This window comes from Labeo rohita, unplaced genomic scaffold, assembly GCF_022985175.1.
Source record: "Labeo rohita strain BAU-BD-2019 unplaced genomic scaffold, IGBB_LRoh.1.0 scaffold_807, whole genome shotgun sequence".
NCBI lineage: Eukaryota > Metazoa > Chordata > Actinopteri > Cypriniformes > Cyprinidae > Labeo > Labeo rohita.
Window position 1 is genome coordinate 12654 of NW_026129752.1, and position 24245 is coordinate 36898.

The 24245-nt window shown below is 35.6% G+C and overlaps 1 protein-coding gene across 1 annotated transcript; it reads right to left on the reverse strand.

The window, feature by feature from the left end:
• Window positions 1-880: 880 nt before the first annotated feature.
• On the reverse strand, window positions 881-24241 carry LOC127162020 (E3 ubiquitin-protein ligase rnf213-alpha; the record flags this gene model as incomplete). The annotated part of the gene is made up of 40 exons (XM_051104796.1): window positions 881-1775; window positions 2690-2868; window positions 3007-3096; window positions 4220-4417; window positions 4647-4724; window positions 4860-5061; window positions 8371-8551; window positions 9384-9467; window positions 9673-9805; window positions 10318-10569; window positions 10652-10746; window positions 10841-11015; window positions 11404-11560; window positions 11979-12079; window positions 12228-12262; window positions 12612-12687; window positions 12763-13005; window positions 13134-13244; window positions 14993-15115; window positions 15199-15395; window positions 15691-15898; window positions 16165-16279; window positions 16374-16479; window positions 16568-16734; window positions 16840-17022; window positions 17119-17219; window positions 17304-17424; window positions 18687-18874; window positions 18982-19191; window positions 19283-19440; window positions 19631-19761; window positions 20181-20372; window positions 20588-20723; window positions 21105-21258; window positions 21390-21451; window positions 21542-21664; window positions 22173-22294; window positions 22378-22473; window positions 22572-22696; window positions 23693-24241. Coding segments are annotated over 40 exons (6111 nt in total), but the record flags the coding sequence as incomplete, so codon positions are not given.
• Between the last annotated feature and the right edge of the window lie 4 nt (window positions 24242-24245).

The window sequence follows — 24245 nt, forward strand, 5'->3', positions numbered from 1 at the left end:
ATGCTAATTTCATTATGCTAATGAAAATACGTTTATTGAAATTCTTCAACAGGGAGTTTTGTTTTATATATATTGTGCAATTAAATTAAAAATTGTTATCCAACAACTGCTATCAATCATGAGGAAAAACTAATTGCCCCATTAAAACTAAAATCTGTTTGTGCCACCTTTAGCATCAAGAACTGCAAACAAACTTTTCTGACAAATACAGATCTTTTACAGCAAATTTAAGAACACTCTTAAAAATAAAGGTGCTTTACGATGCCATAGAAAAACCTTTTTCTTTGGTTCCACAAAGAACCTTTAACGTCTGAAGAACCTTTCTGTTTCACAAAAGGTTCTTTGTGGTGAAAGAAGGTTCTTCAGATTATAAAAAGGTAAGAAAGAGATAGTTCTTTAAAGAACCTTTGACTGAATGGTTCTTTGTGGAACCAAAATGGTTCATCTGTGGCATTGCTGTGAAAGACATTTAAAAATCAGTACTATCAAAAACAATCATAGTACACATTATGTGTTTTTCTTTTTTTTTGTTGTTGACATAGCAACTCTCTTCTCCCTCTCCTTCTCTGTGTAAACAGTCAGAAAAACTGCATTTCCTGTGTTGAGTGTCTGATTAACTGAATAGTTATCAGTTTAGGGCCAATCAAAAATTTTCTTTGTGACCCAAATTTTGAAACACATAGTGTCGATGATAGTGTCAGAAGCTTGGATGATGTCCAAACAGGACAAAGCCAGTTCTTCAGAATATACTTTGCTCTTTCAACACTTATAATTATCTTTATGCACTACAGAAAGCGGTTGACCTTCCAGACTTCATTACAAACTAATTAAAATCTTTTAACATCCTTGTTATGCAACATGACAACTTTAAATTAGAGGAAAACATATTTAATAACTCTTTATTCAAATCCATGTTAGTCACAGAAAAAGAAAACCTTGTTCACAGCATTTTTTCAGCATACAGGTCGATTAACAGAAACATTGGTTTTAAAAAAGTAAAAGCAGAAAAAATTGCAATGGGACATGACATGAGAAATCTCTGAAAAACGGTAAGATATATATAAAAAATAAAAATTATATACGCATATATATATATATATATATATATATATATATTTTATTTTTTATTTTTTATGGAACACCACACTAACCCAAAAAAACCCCAAAAGTGCTATCAAAAACATGGACAACATGGTGCATCCATATCTGGGCCATGAAGTGAAGGGTTTGTATTTCAACAATCAGTTCAAATTCTTAAATGAGTGTGTATGTATACTAAAGAAAGAAGTAATCAAATAAATAAAAAATGGTTAAACAATTGTTAGCAACTTCAAAACAAAATGGAGAGAAAAAAGTTACAGCAAAGGTTATGATTGTTTTGAACTTTTTATAATTTGTAACAAGTTGTATAGCACTTGCTAACTAACTGCGAGATTACTTTGACAGACTGTACCTAAATATTACAGTATAAAGTGCTATATATAAGGAAGCAAAGAGGCGGTAGCATACTGCGCCACATACTGTGCCTCAGGTGCACAAAAGGCACTGTTTTCAAAAAAAAAAAGTTTTCCCTGATATGAAAAGTGACTGATTAAGACAACAGAAGTACTTAATCTAGAATCTATCTTTGGTTTCTTTCATGTCTGAGAAGGACAGAGAACTTCCATGTATCAGTGTACTGTGAGAGCAGAATCTCTTCAGGGAAGAACTCTTCCACCTCAGGAGGAATGTCCAGATCTTTACGCTCCATGTAGGACACAACAGTGTCTTTAAGACTAAAGGACAGACAGAATTTAATAAGTTATGATAGATTTACATATGTTCAACAATAGCTTTAGAGTGCACATCACCACAATCTTATCCCATTGAGTTTGCTCTGCAGGTTCCTATATAACAAAATCCATTCACAATTTTCCCATATTTCCCAAACAATCGTATGTTAATTTTCTAAAATAAATGAAAATGATCACAGTATTTTCAGTGCAATACTTTTTGCCACCACAGGTTTGACTATTTTTTAACTGCATATACATTTGTTGGCAATAAAAAAAAAATATATATAAATTTAGACTTTTTTTTTTTAATTAGTGATTGCTTCTCACTGAGATTGGGGGTTAGTGAAGGATTAATTCCACAAAACCAGTCAGGAAATACTTTAAGTTTTACAAGCATTCAGTACACAAAAAACAGCTATTGCTATCACTTAAAATTGCTACAACAGCTATGCTATAACTTATAGCAGTTCAGTTAGTAAATCAAGTGTTTAGTCAGCAAACGCTCGGACAAATTCAGTGAGTTTTATCCAGTAAAGAATTTGTCAGACTGATTCAAAACAGTAACATCTGTGAAAACTAATCAAAAAAAGCAGATGTTCAATCAAGTAAATTTTATCTTTTATCACATCTTTATTTACAAGTAAATCAGACCACATTAATGTTTTGTGTTTGTTTTTGTGTGCAGATCATAAGAATTGTGCAACTTAGTAGAAGAACATGTGCAGTGTTTTTATCTCATTAAAATTAAGAATGTAAATTTTATTTATGCTGTGGTTCAGGAGAGTCAGTATTGCACTAAACACTGGTATAATCACTACAGAAGCAAATATCGAGCTAAGGCAAAAGTGAAACCCCTCCAAAAACTAACTAGTTGTGCACATTTGAACAAAGCTAATATTCCTATCAGGTCTCACCCCCAGTCAGGCCTGAAGGTGTCCGTGGCTTTTGGGTTCTTCAGGACCAAAAGCAGAAACTCATGCATCTCCAACAGGAAGGCATCAGCGCTGGACTTGGTGAAAAAGCTAGTGAGCAGCCTCTTGTGTTCTGCCTGCAAAGGATGTTTATACTCTTTGCTGATGCTTACAAACGGGTCCTGAAAGGCAGATGAACAGAGTCATATCACATACAAACAAAATCTGTACTGATGTCAATTGCAATTTCAAATCAATCAAGTTTTTTCCTGATATGAAAGTGACTGGTTAAGACAAACTTTATTTTATTTATGTCTCACCCTCTTCAGGCGTAGCATTGTCTCAGATTTCAGAGAGCTGAGCAGCTGCCACAACGCCACACAGTGTTTCAAGCTACACCTACTTAATGCCTGCACACAGAATGAATACTTAAAGGTATCACACATTGCCAGAAAAAGGATCAGGGATTGAGTCAGAGTGGTCATTTAGTGTTACTGACATGTCTAGATTTTTTAAATATTTGTTATCGTTAATATTTTTAAGCCCTACAGCCATCAAAGCAGTACATTGTTATGCTTATATCTGTTTTCCTGTGATAGTTTTTTGTGTCCTTTTTAAATACTGTGATGTTATGTTACACTTCCACAATTAATAACACTGTAAATCTAGCATTTTAATAATTTATTATTTTTTTAAATATACATTTGAAACACTATACTATGTAACATTGTTTTGCTGTTGAATTACAAGTTAACACTGCTAAGAGTGTATTTCTGATACAATGGTTGAGGGAGTGAAAATAAACCTCTCGTTTGAATGCTGCAATCCAACTCTCTCTTGGAAAGTCATACAAAATTGATCATAGACTTTTTCTATTGAAAACACAGAAATGATAAAAATCGATGACTTCCACTTCAGTGAAGCCAGTTAAATCATCGCCTTAGAATTAGTTTTTTTCTGCATTCTGATCACTTTTGAGATATTGAGCTTCAAAGTTTTTGCATTCCATAGATTTCTGTACACAGAATCATTTTTGCCTTCTAATAAAGGCCAAAAATATACACAGCTTACAAAAGAAACATCACATTATGTAAATCAGTTGTCACAGAATAATAATATGAATAACTCAATTTTGACAAAAAAATGTCAGAAAGAACCTTATAATTCTAAGGCGACAAAATGTGAAAGGTCTATAAAACGTCAACCTGTTGAATGGCTGATTTCAGTGCGCGCTTCTTGTTAATTTTATGTTGAATCGTATGTAGTTCATTTCTTTTTAGCATCTCGTCTCACAAACAAGGAGCATTTAAAGTAACATCAAGGTAAAAGTATTTCAACTTTTAAATATCGCAAGGCTGCTACTGTTCCATCTAACAGTTTTTTAACACAAGAATGTATGTTAAACCCCTCCTAAAAGAAACATATCTGATCTATCTATACAGGGCTTACTTAAGACCAGTGAGGACAGCATCCTTGTAAAACCACTGCTCAAAATAATACATTTAATAAAGAAAGTGCGTGTTCATGACCAACCTTGAAGACGTGTGGGGCCATGTTGTCAGTCATCTGAAGCACTTCCTTCAAATAAGTGCCCAGCTGCATGTGTGGATCTCCCCCTGTCATGGCAAGGAAACCCAGGGCAAGTTCGACTGTGGACAGGGCCTCACAAACATCACTGTAGGACTGCAGCTCCTTCACAAGGTCATACTCTGTCAAAGGCTGCAACAACTCCTTTGGATACACAATCACATGACAGCTTGTAACATGGATTAAAATGGTTAAAATATACCTCTGCATTGAAAACATGGATTTAATTAAATGTACCATTTTAAAAGCTGCATTTAAACAATATTAAGAGCATTTTGAGTATTGGACCTACATCTAACAATAACAAATCAGATGCAGATTTAAACATATTACGCTAATAAACATTTATAATTTAATAAATAACATAACTTACTTGTTGAACTTTGTCCTTAACATCTTTAAATATGATCTCATAATTTCTGTCCTGTCTGTTCACCAGTGTCGGAATACCCTAAAACACAAAGAAACACAAAACAAATAAATATAAATTTACTCATTTATCTACTCTACTGGTTGTCATACCTGAAGAACTCCTAAAAACTAAATCTGACAGACATCTTTCAGCTCTTGTGGTGCTGTGACGTACATTGAGGGTGATGTGTGGTTTGCCCTGTAGAAAGCGGGTGAGGATCTGCTGCTGAATCTTGGGCAGGTCGTACTCTGCCAGGGTTTCCTGCCCACGCTCCATCCTATATTGGCAGTTGGACAGCACCAGTGGCAGCAGATCCCGCTCATACTCATAACGGATCACGTGCAGCTCCGTCAGGTCTGCTGGACTTACCGTGTAACTGGAAGGAAAAAGGACAGAGAACAATATGGAGAAATAGGGTGTCAAACTAGGAAACTGGGTGTGGTGGTTTCAATGTTGCTAAATGTTTTCGATAGCTCACAGTGCTAGGGTTCTGAGTGTTTTTTTCAGTGTGTTCAATGTGGTACCTAGGGTAACATAATATTACATTTTATACTATAATATTACACCAAGTAATATAAGTCACCACTAACTCTTTAGTTACAGTTCAGAACCCTACCTTTAAAGTAAGTCTTTAGGTGCTTTTTTTTATTCACTCATCCAGCATCATCAGGTGTTTTATCACCTGCGCATTGAACACGGTCCGATCATTGTGCTGAAGTCCGATTATTCATCAAATAGTAATAGTATTACTAATAGTAATAGTACACCTCTATAATCCACAAGCCACATGATTTAAAATGAAACACTGTTTTTTTTTTAAAATTATTTTTAAATTGTTGGTCTGTTTAGTTTAGCTTATTTATAGCACAGTAAAAACAACAGTGACTGTACAAAAATGGTAAAACCAATATAAAAAACACCAATCAAAACTGCAAAATGGATAGACGTAATAGACATAATACATTCAAAGAAACGAGTTCAGGGTGACTCACATATTATAAGCCTTCTCTAAAAGGGAAGGTTTTATGTTTTGCTTTAAACAAAAAAATCTATTAATATCCTAATAGATAAAAGTAGCCTATTCCACAATTAGGGGGCTAACTATGGCAAAAGCCCGGTCTCCCTTTCTTTTTAACCGTGATCTGGGAACCTTCAACAGTTTCTGATTTGATGACCTTAAACATCTAGCAGATATGGTCACAAGTTCAGATAAAAATCTAAATGAAAAAAACAAAAAAAAAATGTTATCCAACAACATCACCCATGAGAAAAAACAAATTGCCTCTTTAACTTAAAATCTGTTTGTGTCACCTTTGCCAGAAACAACTGCAAACAAACTTTTATGTTTTCTGATAACTACAAATCAGTCTTTTACAGCACAGTGGTGGAAATGTATCTACCTTTTTATGCTGGTGAAAATACTAGCGTTCTAATAGCCTAAATTTGGCCACCACTGTATTGCTGTATACATGTGTTGCTGTATACATAAATTATTCTGAATTATTGACTTTCATTTACATCTGGAAGAGAATTACATTGCATTTTATCTACATATTTGTTACGCTTGCATCATAGGAATAAAAATTGGTTTAATCCATGCTTGATAAGCTTCTGTCTCAGCATCTTCACAGGCCTCTTCCTTTGTGGCTGGCGGTGTTGTACTGGACTACCAAGTCAAAAATGCTCCTCTTCCATTCAAAATAAACTTGATTGTCCACCTGAATGATCTCAAATTTCAATTTAGAAAAATGTTTGGATATTTACAGTAAATGACTGAAGTTCTGTACTGTCAAACCAAATCATTGTACAACTCCTCTCCTCATTCTCACATCCTCTCTGCTTATCTCTGTACCTGTTACACTTCTTCTCATCTTTTCTTTCATTTTCTCCGTTCTCTACCCACACCACCACCTTATAGACTTAATTTTTATTTATTTTATTTGTATTTATATTGGATATATGTATATTATTATTATTATTTTGCATATTCATTCATGCTCTTTGTATACTTTCCATTTTATTAGTACTCTAAAGCAATTTTGAAAAATGTATAAATGATTAGGAAAACCGCATTTCCTGTGTTGAGTGACTGATTAAGTGAATAGTTATCAGTTTTTTAGCGTGTTCATTTGATAAAATGACAAATGACAGAATGTAGTTTGTTGTGTTTGGACAAATGGTACATAAATGTTTGTGATTTGATTTCAACCCTTTTTCAGATATTTTAAAGTATTAGCTGGTTGCATTAACTATGTAACTTGTAAACATTTTAGAATTTGTGCACATTGTTTTGAGAAAATTATTTGCATGATTTGTTATTTGTATGAAATGAATGAAAACGTACAATCTGTTCAGGAAAATTACAAAGTGGTCAGCTCATTGTGTTAACTGTTTTGAGAACAGTGACCTGAGTTTGGAGAAATGTGTCAAATCGATTGAGAAAAACTGTAATACAGCAAAATAACTGGGTGTTTTTAAGGACACTGTCTTTAACAACATGAACATTTGTTGAATGATCAATAACAGTTAAGTTAAATCTCTGTAGTATAAACTGTATTCATATGTGACATTACACAACTGATTTAGTTGATCAAACATACTATTTATAGTTTATTTGATAGGGGCAGTGTATAACTGCACCAAATTCTTCTCTGAGAACTAGAAGATGCTTTTCCTTACACTATAATCAAATATGTGACCCTGGACCACAAAACCAGTCTTAAGTTGCTGGGGTATATTTGTAGCAATAGCCAAAAATATATTGTATGGGTCAAAATCATTGATTTTTCTTTTATGCCAAAAATCATTAGGAAATTAGGTAAAGATCATGTTCCATGAAAATATTTTGTAAAATACCTGTTGTAAATACATCAAAACTTAATTTTTGGTTAGTAATATATTTTGCTAAGTGCTTCATTTGGACAACTTTAAAAGTGATTTTCTCAATATTTAAATTTTTTTTGCACCCTCAGATTCCATATGTTGACATAGTTGTATCACAGCCAAATATTGTTCTATTCGAACAATCCGTACATCAATGGAAAGCTTATTCATTCAGCTTTGAGATGGTGTCTAAATCTCAATTTCAAAAAATTGACCCTTATGACTGGTTTTGTGGTCCATGGTCACATATATCTTTCCACCTGTAGCCCCTAATGGCCTGCTCACACTCTCTGTTTATTTTATTTTTAGGAAGGTTAAAATTGCAAACAAAGATTAAATATAAAACTTAATTAGGTTGGTTTTATGTTAAGTTAGATTTAAGAAAAGAAATATGTTTGTAAAATGATATTTTATTGTTACGTTTTTTAAAAGATGTAAATAATCTTTAAACTTTTTAGATGGGTTTAAATCAGATTCAGTCAGATGGTTATCTTACTCACTGACTCGGGTCAACTTACCCCTGACCTTGGGCAAATTGAGCTACAGGAACACTTTTTTTTTTTTAAATAAGAAACCATATTTTTAGAACCTCTTTACTTTAGAAACTTTCATTACACTTCAGCCTCATTTTCCCTTATCTTGAGGATCACATACATAAAAAAAGTCTCATCTTACCCCACTCTCCTCTACAAGATGATTAATACTTTGGGTTAGGGGTTTGCTGAACTCAACAACTCATAATCAGTGACTACTATATCAAACACTGCAAATGACATGGGACTAAATTTGCTAAATCTCTTACCCAGACTCCTCTCCGGTGTATCTTTCAACAGTGTAGATGAGGTCGTTGTGCAGGGTGATGAGGTAACTGACAAGGGCAGTGGAGCACAGGCCCAGGCCGCTTCTTTGCGGCAACAGCACTTGTAGGTCTGCCTCCAGATCCAGATCCTCCCGAGTGTAATCGTCAGGCAGCTTTATCTCTCCTGAAACAAACAGACCATCTCATGCATCACTCATCAAGTGGAAAAAAAAAATAGACATTTGTCAAAGACGAACTGCACAGTGGTCTAATGTGTAATGAAAGTGGTCATGACAATGGAAAGTCTTGAATGCTTGTGAATATCTGGATTTCTGCACTGCACACATTAACGAACAATTACAGACAAACACAATCTGATTAAACTAATAAAGCACAAAGTTGTACTTACACATTTCTATTGAATACATTGTTTAATCTCTAACAGTATATGGTGGAGAAAGTAGCAACAGAATTTTCTACATTTGCAGACAGGGTACCTTACCTACTTATTTATGAATAACGTAATAGGTATTTAGCAGTGCTAAAAGCTTGTCCAGCTTTGTGCATCATTGTAATGTGTTTTTAAATATATTTTAAGGATCTTTCTAAAAAAAAAAAAAAAAAAAAAAAAAATAAAAAATAAAAAAAATAACCTTTATTTGGTAACCAGGCTTTGTGTGCCTTAAAATAAAGGGCAGAGCACCCACACGTCCAATCTAATCTCCTTAACTGACTTTTAGCTTTTGGAGAAGTTGTAACACAGAGACACAGAACACAGAGTCATAACACAATTTACAGTATCCAGCCGGCTATGTCAATGAACGGTGTTTTCAATAAAAGTTTGACAAGCACAATGTTTTGAGTTGTTAGTTGTGTTATAAGTCAGACTGTATGTGTCTATATTTGTGACTTGAAGAAGATCAGACCACATTTTATGACTAATCCATGCAGAAATCCAGTTATTTTCAAAGGGCTCACAAATTTATGCTTGCCATTGTAGGTAGGAGTTGGTTTACCTGTGGTAGCCAGAGATACTCTGATTTGGTTCCAAGTTGATATAAAGATTTTTATGCGCTTTTCATACCATGCAGTGAGTGAAGCTGTTGAATAAAAACATGGCACAATAACTGTTTGCAATGAAAGTAAACTTTACTAATAGAGAAATGGCATATCCTTGCATGACTGCTGCTGAAATGAACAAATCAACCATCAACAAGCTTACTGAAATTATTAACAAGAAGTCAATTAATATCTTCATACTGACTCAACATTTTCCATGGCAAATCATCTCTATTACGTGGGTACCTGCTTTCTGATTTTGTAGGAACTCTCCAATGGTGTTGTAGTTTAGCTCTGTCATGTTTTGAAACTTCTTTACCAAATCCCTCTGGAGAACCAAGATGTCTGGAAGGAATCGCACCAGCCGTAGCTCTGCTTCCTGAAATATACAGCTTTGAGTCAAGTCAAGTCACCTTTATTTATATATGCAATACAGTAACAATACAGATTGTGTCCAAAGCAGCTTTACAGTATTAAATAGGAAAATAGGGTATCAATAATGAAAAAAGAACAGCAACACTCAATTTTTTGTTAAAGGCAGTTTATCATTAAATTCAGTGATGTCATCATCCAGCTCAGTTCAGTTCAAACAGTATCTTTGCAATCAAGTCGACAATATCATTTCAAATACAGATTTGATCCACTCTGTGTTATTACTGCAGATAAACCCACCACTAATCAGCATGTTAAAACAAAATAAACTATAGCTGCTCCCTCATATGTCAGTATAACTAACATCAAAGTCAACCAGACTAAGCTAATAGGCAAAGGATTGTCTACACAACATGAACAATCTGTCCAGAAAGCAGGCATCATAAACTGGTAACAATCAGAGGTGCTGCTGCTGAACACAAGTAATGAGAATCACTCTGGTTGATAAAAATATCTTACCCTCTGAAGGAACCTCCACAGCACTGGCAAGGTGTCCCGGCCGCTGTTTTGCTCCACAATGTGGGTCAGACTCAACATTGAGACCTTTTTCCTGCAGCTCCAGATGGATGAATTATGAATGAGGGAGTTCTGGGGCAGAGAGTGAAGGAAAAGCCCTGGTTCCCCAAATGTCAACTTCATCACTGGATTACAAGACACTCGCTCATCTTCCCTAATGAAGGTGTTGACTTCCTTTAGCTGATGTTCCAAAACCTGAGAGAAAGTTCAAAGAATGGAAAGTAATAATCAGCTAATCTAAGGTTTATGAGAAGCACTCTACTGATGACATGTTCACCTTTAGCTGATGTGTGATGACATCAGTATTCATGGCATTTTCCCATCCATTTCTTGCACCTTTAGTGGAAAGGTTTGGATCATAAGGAACAGGCCCTTTTTAGAAAAAAAAAGTTATATTTCTAGAATTTCTGAGACAGGAGATCAATATGGCAAGTGACAAATGTCAAGTGAGGCGTGAGACTCTTACACTGGCTGGTCTGATGGGGATCCAATAGACTGTGGATGATCAAATGGATTGTACTGACTGTATCATCCAGTCCTTTGCCTAGAGCTCTGCTCAGCTGGTCCATGTCTTTTAAAAGATGGGCCGTCAGGAATGAGCCAGGATCCAGCACAGCAGGCTTGATGATCTGCCTGACACTCTTAAGAGAAACATGCAAGAAAATGGGATAAATATATATAAAAAAAATATGGTCACACTTTATTTTAAGGTCTAGTTCCGCTATTAACAAATCATTAACTACTGCTTTGCCTCAGTAAACTCCTAATTTGCTGCTTATTAATAGTTCGTAAGGTAGTTGTTCAGGTATTGGGTAGGATTAGGGATGTAGAACATCATCATGCAGAATAGGTGCTTTATAAACAAATAATACTAATAATAATACTAATAAACAGCCAATATGTAAATAATAGGCGTGCTAAGTAACTTGTTAAAAATGAGAACTGTTTCCTACACTAAAGTGTTACCAAAAATACATATAATGAACTATATATATATATATATATATATACACACACACACACACACACCTGTGGGTTGTTTTGAGCTCCCAGCAGCATGGACATGTGTGTGAGCAGTCTGAGAAGAGCAAAGGGGGCAGGTGACATATTCTTAGTGTCCTGCATGTCAGGTTGATCACGACGCTGTGCATCACCCAGAATGTGTCCCGACTGAGTACGGTCCCCTCTGCAAAGAGGAACAATTGCCTCATTGATTAAAACAATTAAACAATTAAAACAATGAACACTAAAGCAAATCTACAATATCAATTCAATACTAAAGCTAATAAATTGCTAAATTTAAAATCAAGAAAAAACAGTTAAAACTGGTTCAACAGGCAGTCATTTATGTCAGGAGCGACACGTAAGAATGTATAGTATGCAAGTAAATACTGCAAAATAAACCCAAAAATGGTAATTTAGTATAGTTCAATAAAACTTTAGCATAAAGATTTCTGTTAAGATTTCTGTTTTGCATTACTTATGCAATATTTTACCTGGAATAAAACTTTACAACATTTATTAATGTCTTTATATAAATGCATTTTTAACTTTTAAGGCATAAAACAGAAAAAAAACAAGCATTCACTGCAAGAGTAACTCACTGTATCTGCATGGCTTGGAAGCCTTGAACAGGATTGTGGTTGATGCCACCTATTTGTGCATTACAGTCTGGACAGCGACCAACCTCCATAGGTTGACCACACTGGACAGATAAATGAAGAAAATATTTTCTTAATTTTAAGGAGAAAAAACAAGAAAAAAAACTACTCTAATTCTGCACTTTGTGACTATTAATATATAGTTAATGCAGAGTTAAGCCAAATCATAGGAATTAAGTCACATGACCATACCTCACCAACAGTGCATGGATGGCCATTAGGACAGACTGTCAAACACAAATGGACACCAGAGATTAGGAAATGATGGGGGTAAAAAAAATACACTTATTACTGTTCTTGCCGTTATTTACTCAATATAACAGAAAATTATGTTATGTAAGTCCCAGGCAACCAATGTCAAATGTATTATCCTACACACTTGAAGTTCTGATAATGAAATTCTGTTTAATTATAACTGCATTAACATGAGATAGAACAGGGTAACATGATTTAACATGGCATTTCAGGTCAGATATTAATCACTGGGTTTACAGGTGCACTACATTTTTACAGGTCTTTAATTTTGAATGACACTGGCAAATTCTATAGCAGCACCAATAAACAGAATCCACTCACAATACCACTTAAGTTGTCCCATGGCCTGCTGGGCAACAGCCAACATGTCATCAGGCATCGTTGGGATGAATGAAGCCTGTGTGGCGAACATGACAGAAATATCACACTTAATCACATTTTAGTCACCATGTAAAGCGTGAACGGTTCATACCATCATGTTGTTTGGGGACAGTGCCAGCCGCTGCAGTGGCTGCAGTAAAGAAAGATTCCCACACAGCAGGACTGCAGCCATGTGAACTGTGACCTCTACCAGCACAAATTCTCTGCCTGATATCTGTGGTTGTACACGCAGGGCATGCAGATTATTTTTCACCAGCGCTTGAGCAAATGCTCTCATTTCATTATTGACGAAGATGTCTGAGCTTCTGATAAAATCTTCAAGGCCATCACATTGCTACAGAAAACATCATGAATATCAGACAGTAAATATACTTTTATCAAAACATCCGTACAATACAGAAAAATCATATATATATATATATATATATGTATATGTCGTGTAGCATATGTTTGAGCTTTTACCTCAGGTTTAGGGTGCATGTTGGGGTTTCCACTTCTATACAGAGAGGTGACTTCTCTGAACAAAGCCAGTAGCAAATAAACTGCTTTCTTCATGGGTGTGCAGTTGCAATTCTTCAGACAAAGATGTTTTGAAAGACATTGCAAACTAGTTAGGACAGCAGTTAAGCAAAATTGAGGAATTTTAAGAGAAATTGCAAGTATTTAATTGCATAATTTAAGCATTTAATTACAGTGTTCATGTAGTGGAAATGATACAGTCAAACCAAAATGTATTCAGACACCTGCAACATTTCTCATATTTTCATAGTTTATTTGCTATAGTTTAGAAAATGGTAATAAAATATGATTAACTTAAGAGTGAAACTGTGTCAGAACAAATTCATCTTAAATCAGATAACTTTGATAGAAAGGTATGTATATATACATAAGCATCAAAAATGTATTTTTGTGACTGAACTGAATTTCTGTTAATGGTCACATGTAGGGTCAGAAATGAACTCTTCCATTAAGAAGCAATATAACCAGGGGTACACATAAGTTTTTCAGCCTGGTTCTCATAAGAGCATTTAGTTTTTAAAAAAGAAAATAATAAACAAAATAAAAAAAGTGTGTTAATATTATTATAAGGGAGTTAAATAAACCTCACAGTTTTTCATTTTGCTTTTAAAAAGATGGCAGCACGTAGCCTAGATTTATGCTTTCATTTGGAATAGAAACTTGAATAGAAACTGATAATATCTTATACATTATTACAGTTTGTCTGTCCAAAATGGTAATTGTGCATTAACATCTGTCAACCTTGTTGGTATGCAAATAAGCAGTCTGAATTTATTTACACAGCACATTTTTTTTTTATTTTGGTTGTGCATGCAAACCTGCGTACCACTTATGTGCACCCCTGAATATAATAATTTTTATAATTACCTTAATAATTGTATCTGTGTTGTCTTATGTCAAACTTAAACTTATTTAAACTTACTAACCAATTTTTTTCAATCAGAATACTATTGACAGTTACCATTAAAATGATCAACATCAACAATCAGCCATCATTACATTGCTATAGTCTAAGTAACCTAATGTTAGTGTAATCTGTTAACGACGCACATCATAAACCTGTCTTTTTAGGCGATAACCAGTTAATGGGTTTCATGTCATGAAATGTTTTTAATAAGACGGAAACTGTATTTAAAGGAGAAGTTCACTTCCAGAACAAAGATTTACAGATAATATACTCACATCCAAGATGTTCATGTCTTTCTATCTTCAGTTTAGTAAAGAAATTATGTTTTGTCAGGATTTCTCTCCATATAGTGGACTTCTGTGGTGCCCCCGAGTTTGAACTTCCAAAATTAAGTTTATGAAATGCAGCTTCAAAAGGCTCTAAATGATCACAGCCCAGGAAGAAGGGTCTTATCTAGTGAAACGATTGCCTGTTTTCTAAAAGATTTACAATTTATATACTATTTAAATGGATGACAAGGGGGTGAGGGAATTATCTGTACATTTTCGTTCTGGAAGTAAACTAATCCTTTAACGTGATCAGTTTAATGAAAAAACATTGCAAGTTAGACCTATTAATTGTAATGATTTAATTTCCATGGTTATTGAAATAATTAATAAATTATATAGAGAAAGTAAGCAAAGAACACAGTATCAACAGAGCTTTTTTAAACTCTGAAACAGTTAAATTTGGCTCGCAAAATCAAAAATTGCAAAAAGTGGGTTTAGAAGTAAGGTTAAAGTCAAGGGATAGAAAATATAGTTTGCACAGTATAAAAACCATTAAGGTTATGGAATGTCCCCACAAAAAATGGAAACCTGTGTTTGAGTGTGCATTTAAAGGAGTAAACAAATACCTTAATAGCTTCCTGTATTCCGTTCATGTTGCAATCTAGCATGGCTTTGGCTACTGCATCTCGAATACTTTTGTAGTCTATTCCACATGCTAGATACTGGTCAATTTGACTGTCATCTTGATTCTGAGAGAAATAAACTTAGCAGTCAAAGTTAAAATACTTGTCACTCATGTCAGGATTATGAAGTTAATTTAACTAAAACCCACCGACTCAAGAATCTCCTGAGGAAACAGCCACTTGAACCCCTCCTGTGGCAGAAGTTTCTGGACATATTCAACCCCATGAAGACTGCAGATCTTTCTGATTAGGTAAACTCTGTACCAGTCATTCCTGCTTTGGCTGCACAGATCAATCACACTGTCCAAAAACGGTCGGATAAAAGCTGAATGAGCATCATGTACACCTAAAATGAGGAAAACAATATCAAAAATAAAAAATTCAGTTAATTTTTGGGTGAATCTCATAAAAACATTCTAGCGTAATAGTTCATATTTCATAAACTGGGGAGAAATACAGAAAATATTGCAAAAAATATTGCAATGCAAAAAAATTAAGTTCTAAAATAAAGTTTGTTTTCTTTGTGGAAAGAACTTTTTTTTTTTTTTCAATATTTGAAATGTATTTGGACATGTTCTGTCAGGTTTCATCATATCATGTCACACACTAAAGAACAAGCACTAAAGACTTTTTAAAATTACCAGCACTTGTCACTCTATTGACTAGCAGGTCAGCAGCCAAATCCATGCACAGTCGAACTCTGGCCATGCACTGCAGGTGCTCTATGGATGCAGTGTGTGCAGACACAGCTTCAGAGTGAAGGAACTCCAGCAGAAAACAAGTTTCCTCCTGTAAACAGGCCTGCTGCTCTGCCACAGAATGCCACTGTGTCCGATCATACATAGAGTCCTGCAGACATGAGGAACATTGTTCATATTGTTCGTTTAACTTTTGTTTAAATTTTAAACATATAGCACAAAAGGGTATTTTAACACTAATTCTTGAGAAAAAAAAAAAAAAAAAAAATTTACTGAAATGAAGAGTAAGTTAAGATGTTAACTTAAAAAAATATAAATTAGCCTTAATCAGCATGCCAAAAATACTCCATTATCATAAACAATTAAAACTAGGTCGTAAAACATGGCAGGTGAACGTGAGGGCAGTGATACACACACCTCCAAACAGTTTATGTACAAGGAATAAAGCTCGGTCTTATCAGTCTCCTCAATGATGTTGCTTTGCTCAACTTCTGTCAGATGCTGCTGAAGATAATGCTTGACATCATCAAAGCTGAAAGAGGAAAAAAAAACAAACAAACAAAAACTATTATATCCATTCAATTTAAGAAGAGCATGCTGTGAGCTGTTAGAAGCCCTGCACCTACCTGTACTTGAGCAGGAGTTTCAGCACGACTGAACGCACCACTGGATTTTTATCGACAGAGTCATCAAAGGGAGAAAGGGCCTTAGTCAAGAACCTTCGGTCTCGCCCTGAGAGGATGAGGAACAACGTTCTGGTCATTTACTCATTCTAATCAAAATCTAGACCTCCACATATATACTTAATAAACAGACATACCTTTGATCTGAGGAACTGAGCAGGACTCTACCATCAGGAGGGACAACAGGTGGAGAATGATGTTTCTGCTGGGAGGAGTGTTGTCCTTGAAGCACACAGTAGTGACCAGATCAATGAAGAAAGCATTGCACCGCATTCTGAACAATGCATTTTGACTGATAAGATCCCTAATGAACAAAATAAACACATAGATTTTAGACTGATAGAGAGAGACAGACAGACAGATAAACAGATAAAGCACAACTATTCATCCCAAACAATTAGCAGATTACCGTATTTCATCAGACGCCTTGAGCTCAAAGCCATCGGGCACTTCCTGTACACACAGAGGGCAGTGCATCTGGCCAGGCACCAGCCACTGTTTAATACAGGTTAGGCAGTAGATGTGGTCACAGGGCAGACTCAAAGGGTCCTGAGGGTCTCCCATGCACACTGGACAAGGCTGAATGCCAAACCTGTGTAAATAAACAGTGACAAATTACCACAATCCTTTAGAAGCCTCTTACTAAACCCTTTGAATTGAGAAATATAACTTAAAAAAAAATTCATACCTGAAAATGCTTTGAGATGCTCCATCTTTGCAGGCTTTGAGTATGGTGATCACTGCCTCAAACGGCTGCCTCTTTTTGAGGTTCGAGCCCCGCTCTAAGACCTTTAGCAAAGAGATGAGTGCTGATAAGCAGAAATGAAATTGTTCAAGAAATCATTTTTCAGGAAATGGACAGAGTTAACTCACTTGTGCTAGGCGTCGAGTGTGTTCCAGGACTAGTGGCCTGAGTTTCAACCTCACATCTCCAACACCCAGCAGCATGTGCTCCACAAACAAGGCCAGAGAGCAAATGCGTTGCCAGCCATGTCTGAATATTAATAATACAATGGTGTAATTGACAATAAATGATAATACTGATAACTGAAATTAGAGTTGGATTGAAGCAAGCACTGGGGACAGGGTGCCATTCAGGTCTGAATTGACAATGAGTTTGAGAATTTAAAATTATTAGTCTATGGAGGAATTAAAATATAAATGAAATTCAGAATAGAACAGAGCAAAAATCATACACACAAGCTCACACTTTACAGCAGCTATAGGTTAGACCTGCTTTTTCTGCAATCACATCAATGCAATTCAATAGTAAGCAGGAGTTCTCAACCTAGACAGTACAAGTTGGCGCCGTGACTCGAGGACCTTCCCCGATCGCGCCCCCTATCTCTCTCCCACTTTGCTTCCTGTCCTCTCATTCTAAATGTGCCATTTCTACACCTGGAAAAATCATGTCAATTAATAAAACCTTAAATGTCCATGGACATTTTATGATGAATACAGACATTTCCAATTATGATCTAAAACATTTTGAGTACAAACTGAGTAAAACAGATTTTAAAATCCATTTGCTTAACCCTTATCAAGTAACCTAAGAATGACTGGAAAAAGCATGGACATTAATTGGTTAAAACGAGTGGGAATCCTAAAGAAAATTCATCTCTTAAAATGTCTGGAAAGTCTAGAGGCGTATTCAATGCAAAAAACTTTTCATTATAGGAGATATACCATGTAACAAGTTATGGAAAATATTATCCAACAATGACCTTGAATATTGTTATAGACAATGTGCCCAAGCCCAACAGGGCCCAACTTATTTACACCCCTTGGCTTTGGGCCAATAACCCTAACGTCACAGCTCACACGTGGGCCTGGAATCGGGCCAGTTTTAGGCTTCTCCTTCTTTTTATAGTTTATACATAATTGAAGGTGATGGAAAAGATGTGCTGCACTAGTGGAAAAAACATGAGACCATGCTACCTTGACTGTCAAGATTGGGTGCACACAGTGTTTAGTGTCTCTGCCAGCAGCAGAAACAGTGAGTGTGCCTTTAGCACAGCTAGAAGAGTTAAGAAGAAAAGAAAATTGTCCCCAACTAAAGATTTTTCTAGTCGACTAGCCATACATTTAAGCCATTAGTTGACTAATTGCATGTTTATTTAATAACTTAAATACTAAACCATATTGAACCTTTAATATATAAGCTAGCTAGTCTGTTCCGTGCTTATAAAGCTTGTTTTGTTTTAAATTAAATATTCCACTTATGATAAGACAATCATTTTAGAGCTCATAACTCACTGGATGTGGGTGACCATCTGTTTGCTTTTCTCGCCATAGTGACGTAGGCTCTCCTCACAGCAGACCAGTTCAATTGGCACTAGTAGCTTTTTTACACGTCTAAGCCAGGCCAGACTCTGAACATCTCCATCTAAAGTCTGGGGCTCCAGGTATTCAATACAGGCCACAGCAGCATACATATCTAACACCTGAGAAACAGAAAAGTGGTCAGAGGGAAGTAAATAATATCTGCAATACACTGTAATAAATATTTTCATGCCAACTCTGGTAGCAGAAGAAAGTTGAAAGCAATTACCAATTCAGTGCCCTCTATGGCACATCTGTTATCAGTTAGCATGTGAGCAATTTGAGGCTCTATACTGATCATCCTGTAGAGGTTCTGTATTCGGTTCTTGAAATGATGGTAGGCAGCATGAACCCAGGCCAGTGAAATGACTTCACTCTCATGTGCTTCTTGACCACCTCTAAGCTCATGTACAGAACAAGTAAGGGCTCCACGTAAGAGCTACAGAAAAAGGTAAAAACAACACATGAATTGTGCTTGGATCTGCAAATGGTGGGTAGAAATCTATCCTCTGAAAGGGTTTGTTTCTCACCTTGAGATCAACCTCTGATTTTACATTCATGGTCATGGAGATGAAATCCTGGAGATACCTGTGGAAAAACTCCATCTGCGTCTCTTGGGTTGCTTCAGAGATGTACCTGCCCACAGGAGTCTTCCAAAAGAACTCTTCAAATTGTTTTATAGTGTGACCTGTTGAAAAAAAAATGTAAATACAGCATCTATTTTTTACATTTTCCTTTGTAAAAAAAAAAAAAAAAAAAAAAGGACGTTAAAGTTAAAAAAAAGTTAGAGGAAAACGAAAAAAGAGAACTCTTTAAGAGAACCTGATTTAAGAATGACTGCTCATTAAAAAAACTAAGGAAAAAGTTGTGTAAAATACCTTCTCGCTGCAAAACATGCACCCAGAGTTCCTCGAGACAATCTTTAATCCTCCAGCTGAAAGGTAAGGTGCAACCCATGTTCCTGTCGACTGCAATGTAGTTCTGAACCAAGATTGTCTTAGTCTCTGAGCTATAAAACAATGTTTTCAGTTAAAACAATGACATTCTGCTAATGTAGATGTGAATGCTTAGAAAACACACTGTTATTGTATAATTTTGATTTACATAACATGCTCTTGCTTTTCATTTGTAGGGACAGTTAGAGTTACCATAATGTTCATTGCCATTTATGTTATCATTTGGTTAGCTAGCTATAAACCAGCTGAGTAACTTGCTCAGAAGCACTCTTTTTTATCTGTTGCTCAGAAAAATAAATAACTGAGCAGCAATGCTGAGAATGCAATGCATATCTCTTTGCATTAAGAATTCCTGTCAGACACAAAGTACAATCAATCTTGTGGAACAAGAAGCATTAGTGTGATTTGCATAGATTACTTTTTGGACCCCAGTGGCTTACAAAATGCATCATGAAATCAAATAATTACATACTTGCTTTCCACTCTTGTGTAAGGAACATTTAGTAACTTGAAGTCTCCAAAAATGTCCAACCACAGTTTCTTCAAAGATTTTTCAGAGTTTCTATCCAGCAAGAGGTCTAGATTGCAGTCACGGTCAAGAACTGAAACAAGCTGCGCCAAAAAGGGAGTTACTACAGCTTGAACTCGCCTCCACAGGGCATGCCTAAAAAACAGAAATGATTGAAAAGTTGAGATGAAGAGAGAGCAGAGGGTACAGGACAGTATTATTATTAATAATTATTATTATTAATATTTAGAAGGCACAGGGTTTTACAAAGAGCCAATAAGGGCTAGTCAAGCCGATGACATTCCATGTGAACATCTGAAAGGCTGCAATGCAACATACTGTGCAATTTACACTCTTTCTATTACACTTACCTAAAAGTCCCACCTTCTTGTAATGCATCAGTATTTAGTGCTTCTTTTGAGACCCAGCTCTTGGCAGAGATTGTGTTTTCATCATGAGTCATCAACAGAAAATGAAGTCGCTTCTTTAAAGTTTTCAGAAATTCAGCTGGTAACATAAATACCTAAATATCAGTGATCCCTTATAAGACAGTTAATGAAAGCTGTAGTATAAAGAATTACGCCACACTTTATTTTAAGGTCCAATTCTCTCTATTAACAAACCATCAACTATGACTTTTGCCCCAAAAAAACCACTATTTTGCTGCTTATTATTAGTAGTAAGGTAATTGTTAAATTTAAGTATTGGGTAGGATAAGGGATGTAGAATATGCTCATGCAGAATATGTGCTTTACAAGTACTAATACATAGCCAATGAATAGGCAAATAGGCATGTGAATAGGCATGCTAATAAGCAACTACTTAATAGTGAGAATTGTTCCATATACTAAAGTGCTACCAGAATTACAATAGAAACCGTTCTCTCACCATGTAGAGTCTGGTTGTCAGCCAAGAGCATTAGCAGAATCTCTACTCTCTTGGTGCTACGGGTGCTTGCCTCTGTCTGATCTCTTAGCATACCCACTGCACTCTGAACACAGCTTCGCACTAGTGCTGTGGTGTCCAAAACATTCTTCCAGCCCTGAAGAGCACAAGAAATATAACTACATTTTCACTTACTGGGTCTTCCTAGAAGTGTTCTGAACATAATAATTGGCAATAGTCTCACAAAAATACTGAAAATATAGTGCTGTTGCTGAGTTAGTGGCTCACAGTATTGTCGTCTAACTCCATCTTTTCTTCTTCTTCCATGTACATCTCCTGAACCTCCATAGCTGCAAGCATTAAAATTATTTGAATTTTTTGAGAATATGGATCATTTCTTTAAAGGTAACTCTCAATATTTAAAAAAAAAATTACATCACCTTCAGGCTCATCTGCTTTCTCTTCAAACAGCTGGCTAATAGTCAGACACTGCAAGGCTTTTATATCAGAGACAATATCTTTCGATCTTCTGAGGTCATCAATGTGAACTGACTTCCATGGCCCTTATAAATAAAGTTTAGAGATGAGATTTTTGCTAAAACAAACAGTGTTTAGTTTAGTTTAACTTTATTGTCCGTTCTGCTTGTCACAGAGTGGAAATTTGTATTTGACACTGGTGACATAAATACACCCACATTAATACTTAAAAACACAGCGCACATTAACAGCACAACATAAAATTACACAAGTTTTAACCCAAATATTCCTTACACATTACAAATCATCAATTTAATCCATTAAATTATTTTAAACACTGGACTACCAACCACTCTCTTGCGTTTCCTTTAAATAATAATCTGATTTAAAATAACAACTGCCATTGGAACAAATGATTTTTTATAAGCATTTCTTCTGGCCAGAGGAATTTTAAGCCAATGCCCTGATGGAAGCATTTCAAAGTAGAGTGGAGAGGATCAGTATGATTTTATAAGTATGATCTTATAAATAATCAAATAAGACCTGAAGATCCAATAACAATGCTGGTCACTGATGAAATCAAATTTATCTTACCGCCATTAAATCCAATGTAGGAAGTTCCACCGTCCATTCTGGGTAGTTTGGTTATGAAGTACACAAAAACCTTTAGATTGTCCTCTTTCCTGAATTTGTTGATTTCATTGATAGATGAATACCTGGAAATATATTTTCAGTTCAAATTACACTGTTTTGCATTTACTGAACAAGCGAAATATGCCAGCAACCATATTTAACTCACTTTGCAGATGCAATGACATTTAACCTTTGGGAGCCTTCATCAAAATCGGTTTGGATGACAAGTATCTTGTCCCCGGTGGTGTTTTCCAAATAATTCCTGAAAACAGAGAAAAGGGTTTTAATTAATTTAATTAAGAACATATGTGCTTTTTTGTTGTGATGTGACAAGATGTAGTGACGTTGTGAGCACAATACTTGATTTTCTTGAGGAATGAGTGTTCCGTGTCAAACTGCTGTAGTGAGAGGAGCTCTATGTTTTGAACTACGTTCTGTAGCTGTTCAGTTTCTGCAGCGGTCAGAAGCCTTGAGAATGTGGTCACCTAAACGATTAGAAAAAAAGTGTAACATTATTTTAAGGTTCAATTCTCACTATTAACTAGTTGTTTATTAGCATGCATATTACTAGCATATTGGCTGTTTATTAGTACTTATTACATACATATTAATGTCCTATTCTGCATGACAATGTTCTAGGACACTTAACCCGACCCAATACCTAAATCTAACAACTACAATACTAATTATTAATAAGCAACAAATTAGGAGTTTATTGAGGGAAAAATCCTAGGTAATATTGAATAGGTGTTCCCTAATTTGAAGTGTTACAGTTAAATGGTTAAAGTAATTAAAAGTGATGATATATTAAAAAATGATTACATTCTAACTCCATTGTATATTACAAACAAACGCTGGTAAACTAACGTTTATCAGTTGTTTGTGATTACAGGATGAGTCTTATTTTCCTAACTTTTTTACTCTCAATTAAAATTTAAATTTCTCAGCAGTTTTTACACATTATATTATTTTACACTGTGACTTAGGAGAAAAAAAAATTCATTTGAGAAATTTTAATGACATTTAATAATTGTAATAATTCCCATGATTTTACGTCTAGAAATCACACTTTAAATTCCCTTATATACTGTTTACCGAGTTGTTGAGGGAATGAATTAAAATAAGAAATATGGTGCCAATTTGCATCTTGATTTTTAGCATGTCTACCTTATTTTAAAGCTTTTTGGAAGAATGCTGAGGCCCCCTAGTCGATTCTAACCCTGAATGAAAACCACTCTTCTTGAGCAGGGGTGGCGAACATCGGTCCTGGAGAGCCGCAGCCCTGCAGAGTTTTGTTTCAACCCTGATCAAACACACCTGAACAAGCTAATCAAGGTCTGAAGGGTTACTAGGAAGCTACAGGCAGGTGACTTTTATTAGGGTTGGATCTGAACTTTGCAGGGCTGTGGCTCTCCAGGAGCGGAGTTCGCTACCCCTGTTCTAGAGTAACAATCAAAGTATTCAAAATACAATGGCTTTACCTCTGTGAAAAACGCATGGCTAGATCCTGCTTGCTGTGTGTGAGTAAGGATGAAGTCAGCAAGGGAACTGTGCTTCTGGTCCTCAAAGTACACCCTTGACAAATGGTCACTTTCTACATTGGAGAGGGAGGTGCTGTCCAGCCGAACCACGGCATCTGGTGTTGCACAGTTTAAAAGAATCAATTTAGCCTCATCTAAGATCACTTTTCTAGGATCTGAGAGCTCCTGGTCTTTGAGCTGCTCTGTAACTTGTAGCACAACAGATGCACAAGTGTCCGAGTGGTAGCCAATGAAAGCATCAGCTGGAAGGTAACGGCGTGCTTGGGGAGCAATTGAGTGCTTGCCTCTAGCAGAAATGAAGCTTTGAACCCACTGTTCAAGCTTCTGAACAAGGTCCTTTTGCTCACTCTTTAGTACAGTATTGAGGTCAAGATAATGTTTCTCCAATCTGTTGATCAATGGAATGGGAAACTGCTTGTACACAATGTCCTTCTCTTCAATAACAATGAGCCTGAAATCTCTGTGCACTCTGCATTTAACTCTGTGAGTTCCA